The sequence below is a fragment of the Lissotriton vulgaris genome, chromosome 12 (genome assembly GCF_964263255.1).
Source record: "Lissotriton vulgaris chromosome 12, aLisVul1.2, whole genome shotgun sequence".
In the NCBI taxonomy this organism is placed as follows: Eukaryota; Metazoa; Chordata; class Amphibia; order Caudata; family Salamandridae; genus Lissotriton; species Lissotriton vulgaris.
This window is the reverse complement of record NC_141700.1, coordinates 88,911,315-88,925,917: the sequence shown is the minus strand read 5'-3', so window position 1 is coordinate 88,925,917 and position 14,603 is coordinate 88,911,315. Positions and strand designations below refer to the sequence as shown.

Below are 14,603 nucleotides of genomic sequence, written 5' to 3'. Positions count from 1 at the left end.
GACTATTTGGCATAAATGACAAATCCATAACTCTGCAGAAAACGTCACAGAATTACAAAATTGCATATTTGCAATGGCCATATTAATAGGTGACATGGTTAATACAATAAGGCATGAACACTTTGGAATCTGATGTTTATCAGGTGGGGCATGCCATAAGCCTGTCAAAAAGGAGAGTCTTCAATGATTTCCTGAATTATATGAAATTATAATCAGTGCCTATTATGCCCGTGTATTCATAGTAGAATAAATAAGTTAGGCACCATGTTGGCTTCACTTTGGCATTGCTAGTCACATCAGGCCATAGATTTGAAGTTGGAAGTAGAAAATTGAGGCTGTGCTGGATTGACATCCGGAATCCTACACCAGTGTGTAATTCTCAGCAAATGAGTTGAGAAATGAGGGTGAAGTATTGGGTGTCTGAAGAGGCACCCGGAAGTTGGTCAATAAATAAAATATAATTTTTTATCATTCCAGATACATCGCAAAATGGAGAGAGGAAACATGAGTGTTGTCAACGAATTTATCTTCCTGGGCTTCTCCAGTCATCCAAAGCAGCAGATTATCCTATTTTGTGTCTTCCTTGCTGTATATACACTCATCTTGGTTGGAAATCTGACAATCTTCATTGTTATAGTAATGGATTCCAGACTCCACACACCCATGTACTTCTTTCTGAGTATCCTGGCCATGGTGGACATCTGTTTCACATCTTTGATAGTTCCTAAGCTATTGGTGGACCTATTGTCAGTGAAGAAAGCCATCTCCTTTCCTTTGTGCATCACGCAGTTGCATTTCTTTATAGCATTTACCAATATGGACAGTTTCTTATTGGGTATCATGGGCTTTGACCGATTCATGGCCATATGTCATCCTCTGCATTATCCACGGGTGATGAGAAAGAGGGTCTGTATAACACTGGTGCTTTGTGCTTGGGTGATCGTCTCGCTTCACGCTTCAGTGCATAGTGTCTTGGCCTCCAAGTTATTCTATTGTGATGCAAAGGAACTGCATCACTACTTTTGTGATCTCCCACCTCTCTTGAAGCTGTCGTGTTCAGACACCTCCATTAATGAGCTTGTACTCTTCACCGAAACTACTGTAATTTTGCTAACCCCGCTGTTATGTAATCTTGTATCCTATGTTCTAATTGCTGTGGTTATCTTGAAAATCAAGTCCTCCGATGGAAGAAGGAAAGCATTTTCCACCTGTTTCTCCCACCTCACCTGTGTTGTCTTGTGTTATGGACCTGTGCTTTTTACATACATTCGGCCATCCTCGGCGTACTCCCCGGAGAAGGACATGGGCATAAGTATAATATACACCATGGTGATCCCAATGCTCAACCCATTTGTGTACAGTGTCAGAAATAATGATGTGAAAGAGGCATTGAGAAAAATTATGAAAATATTCCAGGGTCAAAAATGAATTTGGATGAAAATAAAATTGAATCATCTACATTTCAATTAATGGTTTGATGTTCACAGAAATCAATACAAAGTACAGAAAGATTCAGAAGCCAAATCCACATCCAAATAAAGGGAAATGAATGGTTACTTGTAAGATGGATAATCCATCTTGAGTATTTCTATCAATTAATATTAAATAGTACAATATCGCCGCACAAGATCTTGGAAAATGTTTTAAAAATGTACATTTTCATTCTTGAAAACAGTTTTGCAACTAAAACATGCCTATGTGAGGTGCTTTTTTATTAAGTCCACTGTAAATCAAGATTGTAAATTTCACTTAGCAGAGAAAAATATATATTTTTTAAATCCCACTGTATTAGTCCAAGAGTGCTTGCACACACACCCTGTACTTGTAATCTTTCCTGTTTCCTGGTACTGACATCATGTCCTTTATTTTAGGTTAGGTCCCAATTCTGTGTTCTCAAAGTTGATTGGAGCTTGTTAATATCGCCTGCAAAGGTTCGACATCTGCTGAGAGGCTTCTAAATAAAAAAATTGTACTTCCACTATCTACCTCTTTATCTTGTAGAAAATGCAGAATGTAGAAAATGGGGTCTCAGGAGCGCCATTTAACATGGAGAGACTGTGACTAGCTCCTTTAGAGTTTCAAGAAGCTCCACTTCCCCTTCATGCTCTGCAGGTTTAGTTAGGCACTTATTTTGTGTCTTAGATTGAACCAGGTAACTGTCTAGAACACTGATTTTAGCCTCCTAGTTTAATTGGGAGGAAACTGAATGTTTAATGTTTATGAGTTCAGTAGATTTCTATGATGGAGAGCTTATATTATAGGTAAACAAATAAGTAGCTTTTCCTTCTCTCTGAAGGAAAGTTCTTTCCTTTTCTTAGACAGCAGACCTTAGCAACAAGTCCATATTTGAGAAAGGTAGAGAGGAAACCAGGAGAACAAAGGTCGCAGAAGAGGGTCTTTAGGCAAAGTGGCTCAGATAGGCAGCCTCTTCTGCCTAGACATCTGCTCTAGCTTAAGGAGTGTCTATCAAAACTATGCACTGACTGCCAGTTTGATGATTCACATATTTCTGAAATAGGTATGTTTCTAATGTGAGCAGCTGATATTGTTTTTATTTCCTCCCGTAGAATGCCCTCTGCCTTCACCAGGCTGGGCATGTTAGCAATCTAGCAGCATTTCTTAATGAAGAAAACAATCAAGCTCATAATTAACCCTGGGGGCAGTTCGTGTAGTAGCGCTACGTGTAGCTACGTGAATTGCACTTCGCACTACGCAAGCTACACGTAGCTATGCGAACTGCGTAGTGCACTGTGCAAAATGCTGTTCGCACTAATTGCACAGTGCCGGATGCTTGACCGCACTATGCAATCAGTGCAAACAGCATAAAGCACTGTGCAAGCGGTCGTTTTCTGCCGCTTGAGTAGATTTCTACTAGAGCTGCAGCTTTCTCAACGCGGACTGGTAGTTTCTCATCCGAGCGGTCGCGAGCATACGCGACCACTCGCAATTAGAAACCTGCCCTACCTGCGTTGAGAATCTTGCCGGGAGGTTTATTTTCCACGTTCGTGATCGGCAACTTGATGTTGCTGATCTCAAACGAGGAAAAAGTCTTGCCGGGATGTCATTTTGCTCGCTCGGGGTCGCCAACTTGACGTTGAGGACCGCGAGCCAGCAAAGAATGACCGCTACACTACACGTGTTTGCACTGTGCTAGGTGCAATTCGAGTAGTGCCAAGTAGCGCAAACTTCGTAAACTATGCAAGCATACCGTAGTACTTCGCCCAGGGTTATTCATAATGCAAACTAAACTTAACTAAGAGCTGCTTTGATTTCAGCATCTATTTGTTTTTGTAGATATTATATCTAACGGTGCTCCAAAATCAGTGTCAAAAGTGTGCAAAGCCCCCTGTCTTGGAGTACTATGAATACCAACCTAGGTAATGGGCCTCAACAAATCCTTTAAAAAACAACTAGGGCTAAAAGCTCAAATAGAAACAGATGTATGATAAAAAGTTGATCTTTGAGACTAAATTAAATACCTTCTTAAAACCTCAAACACATTCCTGAGTAGAATTTGTTGCTGCCAAATTCCACTCCAAACGAGCTATTTCATCTTACGCTCAGAGTTACAAACTTGATATACACTGTCTCTGGCAAAACTATCCTTCCTGACCCAGATTACAGAATAAGTCTACAAATTTTCCATATAAAGACAGCCCTTTAAAATGTGATCATGCTTTTAACTTTCACGGATCACAAATATCTGAAGAATGCTTCTGAATATTGGTGAAAATTAATAACAGAGTCTTCTGGTATTAGCAAGGCTAGCCTTCAACTCATAAAGACTACAGTTATGGAATACTGCCTTATCAAGGAAATGCAATATATCAGAATGCTTGGGTCTCGATTATTTCTGTCACAAAGGGTCACTAAACTGAGAAACGTATGTGGACAATATGATTTAAGCTATGGTTCATCATTTATGTTTAAGATTACCATGAGATAGTATTCGGAACTCTTTATTAACTGTATCTGTTCTGAGGAAATCCTTCTCAGGTGTCCTTTGCTTATTAATGTTTAAAAAAACCTGTCTGAAAGCCCTTTTTGAATCGAGTTTAAGGTCAGATGCCCAGTGTTTATGAAAAAGTACTATTTTTTTATCATTCAGTTCTCTGTTTCACTTTATACAGTTGGTAGGTGCATTAGCAGCAAAAAAGGTATTTTGAACTTATTTATATTTTTTCCTACCTATAGTTTTCCACTTTCCTCTCGGATCATGTCACGGGTTTAGAGAAGCATTTGCACTTTGTCCAGACAACTTGTTGATGTTTACTGGTTATTGCAAATCTAAGTATTTTTAAATTGCAAAGAGATTTGTATTAAAACTTGTGATTTGTTGTATTATATGTTTTGTTGATATGTTATTTTTCTAAAATATATGGTTATATACTGACCAAAAGAAATAAAAGCAAAAATACTGGCTGATTTATATTGTAATCCGAAAGAAAATAAAGTAGAACAAATAGAGACGTGCCATTGGATTCCTCATTGCAGTTAAGCACAGTGCATGCTCATGCATGTAGAAAGCCTGTATCTCACTCACCCTTAGAGTGATGGTATGCACTCATATCAGGCGACCTTACAGGAGAAGCGCTGAAGGTCTAAAGCGCTTCCCAAATTATGGGGTCCATTGGGATGGCGGACGGATGCATGACCGCTGTGCTGGAGGCGGCGGAAAATGCACCTCACCGTCCGCCAGCAGCGGGCCTTCCGTCCGCCATATTAGGAAGGGGAACTGGGCACATTTACCGTCTGCCACGGAAAAACGTGAACCGCCACGGGAACACACCAGACACCATGGCGGACGGAGCCAATCCAGCCTCACCACCGTAAGGAATGACATCCCGACCGTCTGCAACATTACGTAGTCGCAAACAAACCAGAACACCGCAGCGGAAACACCAATATCTCATAGACGGCGGAATCACCACAACGGAGAGGGAAAGCAGTGTCTTGAGACCCACCGCACGGACCCGACCGCCATGGACCCAGCCCTACACGCCCTCCCGGCCCTGTTCGTACTACACTTCCAGCAAGTCATGCATCGTCGTGGTCGCGGCCGCAGGTACGCAAGCATGCAATACACACATACCACCCCACAGCATACATGAACACTGTTACCTGTTCACACCAGCAACGTCGGATTAGCAACGAGGGCACTAGGACACTGAGGGGCTGAGGGCTGCTTTTGTGGGTAGCCGTGGTGGACCGATTTGGCCGGTCCCTGCATTTGTAAACGACTGCCAGCGGCCCAGTGGGTGCCTGAGAGGCCTTCCGGTAAGTAAATGTGCGTTCATTGCCACCCTTCCATCAATGGCAGAGGTGTCACTCCCTTACTCTTGCTGGTCCGGACCAGTAACATATGAATATTGAGCAGTGCAGGGGGCATGATCAAAACTCGCCTCACTTGTTATCAGGTGCGTCCCCAGTGTGAACTAATCCGTGGTCGACAGGGCATGTTGTAAACACAAGAAATCCACAATGCAAGTACACAACAAGCACGGACACTGACAAAGTGCACAACATGAGTAACTGACTTTATTAAACATCACAAAGATAGCACTCTGATGTACCCAGGAGTCAGCCCAGTGGCCAGTACACATTGCAGAGCATGTCCATGAGAAGCTGCACAACCAAGGGGCAAGAAGCAGCACAGTTCCAGGCAGGCCAATGAGAGAGTGCAGAGCATGTCCACGTGAAGCTGCACAGCCAAGGGGCAAGAAGCAGCACAGTTCCAGGCAGGGCAATGAGAGAGTGCAGAGCATGTCCACGTGAAGCTGCACAACCAAGGGGCAAGAAGCAGCACAGTTTCAGGCAGGGAAATGAGAGAGTGCAGAGCATGTCCATGAGAAGCTGCACAACCAAGGGGCAAGAAGCAGCACAGTTCCAGGCAGGGCAATGAGAGAGTGCAGAGCATGTCCATGAGAAACTGCACAACCAAGGGGCAAGAAGCAGCACAGTTTCAGGCAGGGAAATGAGAGAGTGCAGAGCATGTCCATGAGAAGCTGCACAACCAAGGGGCAAGAAGCAGCACAGTTCCAGGCAGGGCAATGAGAGAGTGCAGAGCATGTCCATGAGAAACTGCACAACCAAGGGGCAAGAAGCAGCACAGTTCCAGGCAGGGCAATGAGAGAGTGCAGAGCATGTCCATTAGAAGCTGCACAATCAAGGGGCAAGAAGCAGCACAGTTACCATAGAGCCAGTGGCCAGAACAGAGCAGGTCCATTTGAGGCAGCACATGAGAGGGGCAAAGTGCATCAACAGTCCATGGTACAGAACAGAGCAGGTCCATCTGAGGCAGCACATGAGAGGGCACACTGCAGCATCAGAACAGCAACAGGGCAGTGTTCACAACAGAGCAGTCACAACTGAGGCAGCACATGAGAGGGGCAAAGTGCATAAACAGTCCATGGTACAGAACAGAGCAGTCCATCTGAGGCAGCACATGAGATGGCACAATGCAGCATCAGAACAGCAACAGGGCAGTGTTCACAACAGAGCAGGTACATCTGAGGCAGCACAAGTCAGTGCCACGTTGCATCATAACTCAAACAGGGCCAGTGGCCAGAACAGAGCAGGTCCATTTGAGGCAGCACATGAGAGGGCAAAACGCAGGACCAGAACAGCAACAAGGCAGTGTTCACAACAGAGCAGGTACATCTGAGGCAGCACACGAGAGGGCACAATGCAGCATCAGAACAGCAACAGGGCAGTGTTCACAACAGAGCAGGTACATCTGAGGCAGCACAAGTCAGTGGCACATTGCATCATAACTCAAACAGGACCAGTGGCCAGAACAGAGCAGGTACATCTGAGGCAGCACAAGGACGTGTGTCATACGGACAGTCACATGGACAAGAATATTGCAAGGGTGGTTACAATGAACAGTCCAGACATCAAGTACAATGAGATTCTAGTGATGGGAACTGCACCTCACAGCACAGAATCAGGTGGACTGTGGGACCTTGTAGCTTCAGACACAGTGGCAGGACCTGATACAGGAGTGTGAGAAACAGCCACAATACTAGTGACTGACACATGAGCTATAGACCCTGACACACTGGCCGGACTTGATACAGGAGTGTGAGAAACAGCCACAGCTCTAGTGACTGACACATGAGCGATAGACCCTGACACACTGGCCGGACCTGATACAGGAGTGTGAGAAACAGCCACAGCTCTAGTGACTGACACATGAGCGATAGACCCAGACACACTGGCAGGACCTGATACAGGAGTGTGAGAAACAGCCACAGCTCTAGTGACTGGCACATGAGCGATAGACCCAGACATACTGGCTGGACCTGATACAGGAGTGTGAGAAACAGCCACAGCTCTAGTGACTGACACATGAGCGATAGACCCTGACACACTGGCCGGACCTGATACAGGAGTGTGAGAAACAGCCACAGTTTTAGTGACTGACACATGAGCAATAGACCCTGACACACTGGCCGGACCTGATACAGGAGTGTGAGAAATAGCCACAGCTCTAGTGACTGACACATAAGCGATAGACCCAGACATACTGGCCGGACCTGATACAGGAGTGTGAGAAACAGCCACAGCTCTAGTGACTGACACATGAGCGATAGACCCTGACACACTGGCCGGACCTGATACAGGAGTGTAAGAAACAGCCACAGCTCTAGTGACTGACACGTGAGCGATAGACCCTGACACACTGGCCGGACCTGATACAGGAGTGTGAGAAACAGCCACAGTTTTAGTGACTGACACATGAGCAATAGACCCTGACACACTGGCCGGACCTGATACAGGAGTGTGAGAAATAGCCACAGCTCTAGTGACTGACACATAAGCGATAGACCCAGACATACTGGCCGGACCTGATACAGGAGTGTGAGAAACAGCCACAGCTCTAGTGACTGACACATGAGCGATAGACCCTGACACACTGGCCGGACCTGATACAGGAGTGTGAGAAACAGCCACAGCTCTAGTGACTGACACATGTGCGATAGACCCAGACACACTGGCAGGACCTGATTCAGGAGTGTGAGAAACAGCCACAGCTCTAGTGACTGATACATAAGCGATAGACCCAGACATACTGGCAGGACCTGATACAGGAGTGTGAGAAACAGCCACAGCTCTAGTGACTGACACATGAGCGATAGACCATGACACACTGGCCGGATCTGATACAGGAGTGTGAGAAACAGCCACAGCTCTAGTGACTGACACATGAGCGATAGACCCTGACACACTGGCCGGACCTGATACAGGAGTGTGAGAAACAGCCACAGCTCTAGTGACTGACACATGTGCGATAGACCCAGACACACTGGCAGGACCGGATGCAGGAGTGTGAGAAACAGCCACAGCTCCAGTGACTGACACATGAGCGATAGACCCAGACACACTGGCAGTACCTGTAACAGGAGAGGGCGCAACTGACACAATGCTACTACATGAGGCATGACAGCGAACAACAGACACAGTTCCACTATCTGACACATAAGAGTGAACTGCAGCTGACCCACTAGGACCACTGAAATGATAAGCCACAGGGCTGTATGGGCCAGGAGGCAGGGTGGCTCTGGGAGCTGGGGACAGCTGTACTTGTGCGACATTGGTGTGGTCAGGTGTTACCGGTCTGTGTTTCTGTTTCTTTGGGATTCGGAAGGGCACCCTGGACATGACTGGACTGTTAAGTGGTGCGGGCTCATCTGAAACATCACCCATCAAAGGTGGATCATGTGCATGTGGGGGTCGGCTCTCTGGGGACGTGCTGGAACCTGCTTGACGCTTGCTCTGGCCCTGCCTTCTGCCCTTTGCATCATGTGTAATGGGGGATGCAACAACAGTATACTCCTTCCTCTGCTTCACCGGGTGTGGATGGGAGTAGAGGTATGGGGGGCCTCCACCTCTGACACATGTGGTTTACATTCCTTTACCAACACCAGCTTCAGGGGATGCATGGGTGATGGATGTCTTATCCTTGGTGGATGTCCTGTCCATGGGAGACGCCTTGGCCCTGGGAGGTGCCTGCTCCCTGGGAGTAGCCATGGCCGTGTGAGACGCCTTGGCCTTAGGAGGTGTCCTGCTTTGGAACGTGCCTTATTCGTGGGTGGTGCTCTGTCCCTGGGAGTGGCCCTGTCCATTGAAGGTGCCCTATCCCTTGTAGGGGCCCTGTCCTTGGGAGTGGCCCTGTCCTTGGGAGGTGCCCTGTCCATTGAAGGTGCCCTGTCCTTGGGAGGTGCCCTGTCCTTGGGAGGTGCCCTGTCCATTGAAGGTGGCCTGTCCTTGGGAGGTGCCCTGTCCTTGGGAGGTGCCCTGTCCTTGGGAGGTGCCCTGTCCCTGGGAGGTGTCCTGTCCTTGAGAGGTGCCCTGTCCTTGGGAGGTGCCCTGTCCTTTGTAGGGGCCTGGTCCTTGGGAGGTACCTGCTCCTTGGGAGGAGCCGTGTCCGTGGGTGGTGTTCTGTCCTTTGCGGATGCCCTGTCCTTAGTCTGTGCCTTGTCCATGAGATGTGCCTTGCCCTTGTGAGTACCTTTTGAGGGGGATGCCTGTGTGTCCCGTGAATCTGTGCCCCCCCATCACCCCTTGAGGGTCCTGTGTGTCATCACCAGGGTAGCTGATGTCGTGTTCTGTGAAAGATTTCCCTTTCCCAGGGGATGGTGTCTGTGGCCTCTGTTGCCTGCCTTGCTGCCTGTGCCTGCTTCTAGTGCAATACCCTGAAAATGATGCATGTTCAGAAGTGTCACTCTCCCCTGAGACAGTAAGTGGTGTGGATGGGGGAACTGAAGTAAACCCTTGTCCATGTGACTGTTGAATGGCTGCAGACACTGTGTTGGATAAGGACTGTACTGTCCTGTGGAGACCAGCAACATCACCATGCATCCCCTCCATGAATGCTACCACCTGCCCCAACTTCCTATCATGGTCCAGGAATGCATTTATCATGTTTGTTTGCCCTACACACAGCTGTTGCAGCAGATCAACCGCCTCAGCACTAAGGGCAGTTTGTGTCACAGGGGCAGGGGCAGCGGTGCCTGCACCAAAGGCCACTCTGCTCCCCCTACTCTTGCGAGTAGGAGCAGTACTTGTTGCAGTTGGTGGCAGTGTGGGCCCAGTGTGCTGTGTACCTATTGAAGGTGTAGATTGTTCACTCCCTGTGTCTAACAACAGTGCTGACTCACCACCGCTGTCTGAAGATGAGGCTGATGGGGTCTCCACATGTGAGTCCTCAGGGATAGTTCGGACCCCCTCTCCGGGGCTGCTCTATTCCATCTCAGTCTGTGTTTGTGTGGTCTCTGATCCGGATGCATTGCCACCACTTCCCTCCGTCTGAAAGAGAGAGATCAGAGGTATACCTTGTAGTGTAGTTCCTAGTTTCCCACTAGGCCCTGCGCATTGGAATAACATAAACAGTAGTATCGACGTAGAAGTGCGGATCTTCCAGGCCTCCACTGACTATGCTAAACTTAATTGGGTGTGTTACCAACTAGCTCAGAGGTCACTGGAAACTTTCTTCTCTGCATAGGAAGTGATCAGCTTCCCTGGCACAGACAAGAAGGGATTCAGCTTTCCAACAACCGTGCAACATGACAACTTTGCTCCTCAGATCAAGAGTCAATCTCTAGGGTCGTGTGAAACAATAGACAGGTATTTCACTCAGTCAGATTAGTGCAGATTACTTTCACAATATGTAGAGAATAGAGAGACGGGCGTTTGTCAATAAAGGGTTAACATTTATTGAACAGTCTTTCTTCTCGTACAAGAGAAATGTATTGCCACAATTGCAAGACTTGTTATTATAGAAAGTACGTACAGTAAGATAAGTATTGCAAGATAATACTGTAAAAGCATTGATATGGTTTCTTAGCCATACAATGGTTTAAAAGTAATAAAGCATATATACAGTCATATATACATTAGGCTAAAATACTCAACTGGTGCTTCTAACTAAGCCTACCCCAGTGTGCCTGACCTAAGCCTAACACGTGGAAGGGGAGTAAGTAAGTAGCTTAAGTTAAGTTGGTTTTGCCAAGGTTTGCTTCAAGAATTCTCTTCTAAGGGTTTAGTCAACACCATACCTCTGAATAGAATGATGGAGGTCTGGTATCTCCTTCAGGGGGAACTCGGTATCCCAGTCACCCGCGAGGGCAGACTAGAAACGCTGGAGCTGGATTTCTCTGCAGGAGAAAGGCAGCGTCTCTCTTCAGCGCGTCGAGGAGGAGGAGGGGGGACAGCGTCCGCGGGTAGTTGGCATCTGCTGGGCTTCTTCGCAGAGGGACGGCTGTTCAGCTCCTAAGCTCACCACACCATCGTTCGCGCTTTAGCAGCGATAATGATATCAGTAGCTTCACCACCAAAGGGACAGCAGCAGCATCAGCGTACTGCATACAGCATACAACAGCAATGGGACACCAGCAATTGCTTAAGGCAACGTTGGTAGTATTTATACCTGACAGGTGCCTGGTTTGACGCAAGTTTGCTGGACATAAGACGTCAATTAAAGATGTCACTAGGAAGTGATAGCTATCAGTTGCTCATTAGAGTTCCATTACTAATCAAAACACAGCAAGCGGGGATTTCCAGGTTTGCTGAGTTTTTATCTTGTTGAAGAACTCGGAGTGTTAATCTAGGAATATCAGATAGTGACTTTTGCTCTGTCATTGCACTAATTGGTTGCAAAGGAAGTGGCAGAGAACTATTCTGGAATGTGGCTCTGTTCGTGTGAGGCCAGAGATGACTTTCTGAATATCGCACTTGAACGGTTATGCCAATATAGGAAATAAATGGATTTATAGCCGAATAGGGGCATAAGGTCACAGTATCGATCAGGAACCTAGATAAACACGCAACACCCACTCCACGTTTTCATGTCCATCAAATTACTAAAACTAGAGCAATTAGATGCATGTGTAACATTGCCCACCCCAAAATACATAAATGCATTCGAAATAGGCGTATATTGTAATACGTGAAATTTAGGTACTGTACGTTTTTGAAGCATAGAAACCATTCAAAAATTATTGCATATGAAATCAATGAACGATTATGCAAAAAGAATTACACATGAAATATCTCTGAAACAGAAGAAGGGCGAGATAAATCATCACATATAAATGCATTGCAATAAATGTGCTAGAGGCTGATTTAAGTTATTATGTCTCTAGATGTGTGTAGAAATAGAAGTTTGAAGCTTCTGTTCTCTAAGAATAGATTTTACCTTAAGCAAAGAATTGTTTGTGCCAAAAAAAGGTCAATATTAAAAAGTGTTCAATTCAAAAGAATTGAACGGGGAAATAGAGTTCCAACGCTTTTAGCAGTGTTTGTTGATCAAAACTGAAGGCCGAATTCAGAGTTCATGGGAACGCTGTGTGTCGGAAAGCTTCTCAAAAGTTATTGTTTCTGTACGGGTGAGAACATCGTATCAGACAGGCTCTCAAAGAATTGGTCTACAAATTCAGGTGACAGTTCAACCAAATTCGATAGCGCTGTAACTTGGCAGGTGTGAGAATGATTGCTGTCATCATAGTCGGGAGCAGCAATGCTCACAGAAGGTCGTACCTGGGTGATGCTGCTTTTGTCACTCGCTCCACTGTTACCACCTAGTCGTAGTACAGGAGTCTCAATGAATGCCGTCATCAGGATTGGTAGCCGCTGGGGACAACACAATGCGTGAGCCGTTATTGGACTGAGCAAAGTATCGACGTCCATTGGTACTGCTGATGGAAGTGAAAGACAGATGTCCAACACGCACTCATCTCCGCATAGCATACATCGAAGTACCGGTAAGATACAGTTCTGCCATATAGGTCTGAATGAAAGGAACCAGGTCATGTTTAGATCTCTCAGCCTGGCCAATCCAAGGACGTTAGTTATCCTGTCCCGGTAGCGCATTGCTAGGATTGTCTCTTCCATTCCCATTCCCATGGGAGCTATGTCTGAGTTTCGGCTTGCCATAACGAAGCAGGAGGGTCAAAAATAAAATCCCTGCTACAAGTCCCAAAAATAGGGGTATGCCGCCAAAAACAGAGTGGACAAAATTAGGAACGATTCCCAAAATTGCTTGAAAAGGTGTTAGTAGTCCCGTAAAAATCGTCTTAAATATGCCTGGGATGCCTGTGGCACTAGACATGTTAAGGAGTTGGCTGAGCATTTCTACGAAATGCACGGGGCAATTTGTTGATAAAAGTTCATGAACTTCAGTAGCTGTCCTTGCAACTAGAAGATCATACGTCTCTTTTGATGACGTTATGGGCACTGTTGTCTGTAAAAGCACAGACTTCATTTTGCTTAAAGTATCAATTCGTATAGAATAGAGATTCAGACGAGGCCAGATGGGAGTCACTGTGTCTGCAGGCCCACTCGGGAACAATGCCTGCATACAGCATTTGACCATGGAAGTTACGCTTACTAGATAACTTTTCCCTGGCACAAGGCCACAACATCTGATCTGTTCTAAGAATGTAACTCCCATTTGCAAGTTGCATAAAGAAGGGCTCTATCTGAGTTGCAGGTGTGACTAGCTGGTGGCATGAAAGGTTGTTAGAATTTCCATCACATGCTCCGTGTAAATTAATACCCTGACACAAAAGTATACCGCTTAGTGAATGTTTACAATTTTCACCACTAAGAAATACATTTTTGTCGCTGTCACTATAGCAAGAATGTGTGTATGGTAATTTCCATTCAGATTTTACATATCATTTACCCAATTGTTCATGCTGGCCAGTAGGTATGTATTCAAGGCACTTTTTAAATCTGAAAGTTGTTATCGGAATGGTGATAATTCCGTGTATTATCCATTCAATGACAGGACTCTCTGACATTGTCAATGGTAATCTCTCAAGTTTTTCGATGCTCAGGATTGTATAGTCTGCTCCTTTCTGTGCCAAACTGGTCTGTTTATCAGTAAGGTTAAAAATGGAAAATAATGACGTTGTGTTGATTAAACGCCAAGGCACATAGCCTGAACGAAGATTTTGCAGCGTCCAGCCTAATTGTATAATAGAACGTAATTGAGATTGGCCATGTTGTAACATTAGCAAGTCTCTATCTATCACATCAAAGGCAGAGGATACAATATTGTCCAACGAATATATTCTGGAAGACAGAGTCATTAAGCCATTGTCCACTACAGAAAGTGATTTTTCCAAATGAATACGATCAATTTCTCGTATTTCTTCAGCTGTTTCAATTTGTTTGACTTTCCAAGCCTCGTTGTACGCAGCATAGATACTGGTCGCTATGAAACGCTTTTGACGCTGTTTGCGTGGTCCAAGAATGAAATCGCGCAAATCAGCACCATCTTTTAGTAAAGACAAGTGTTGCTTAATTTCAGCCAGTGTGGATGATGTTAGCCATTCGAGGCAGAGTTTCCCTACACTGTATGTCGTTATTATCCCTGGATGTTGTCTCTGGGAGTATCTAGGGTCTAGTCTGGTCATTTTTAACCCCTGTGTTTTATTCAGGAATCTATCTTGACAGCTGTTTGTGTCAGTAGGCCAGATTAACCACTTTTTCCAATCAGGATGTGTTCTGTTGAAATGTAAAATTTGTGACACGTCTAACTCAATATCTGTAGTTGTATTTTCAGGTATTGGCTTTGGAATAGACGGTGTTTTAAG

At 45.7% G+C, this 14,603-nt stretch overlaps 1 protein-coding gene across 1 annotated transcript; it reads left to right on the top strand.

The window, feature by feature from the left end:
• Positions 1-398: 398 nt before the first annotated feature.
• On the top strand, positions 399-1,428 carry LOC147673447 (olfactory receptor 1f45-like). The gene is made up of 2 exons (XM_086946359.1): positions 399-409; positions 498-1,428. The coding sequence occupies exons 1-2, from the start codon at positions 399-401 to the stop codon at positions 1,426-1,428; spliced, it is 942 nt and encodes a 313-aa protein (XP_086802485.1).
• The last annotated feature ends 13,175 nt before the right edge of the window (positions 1,429-14,603 follow it).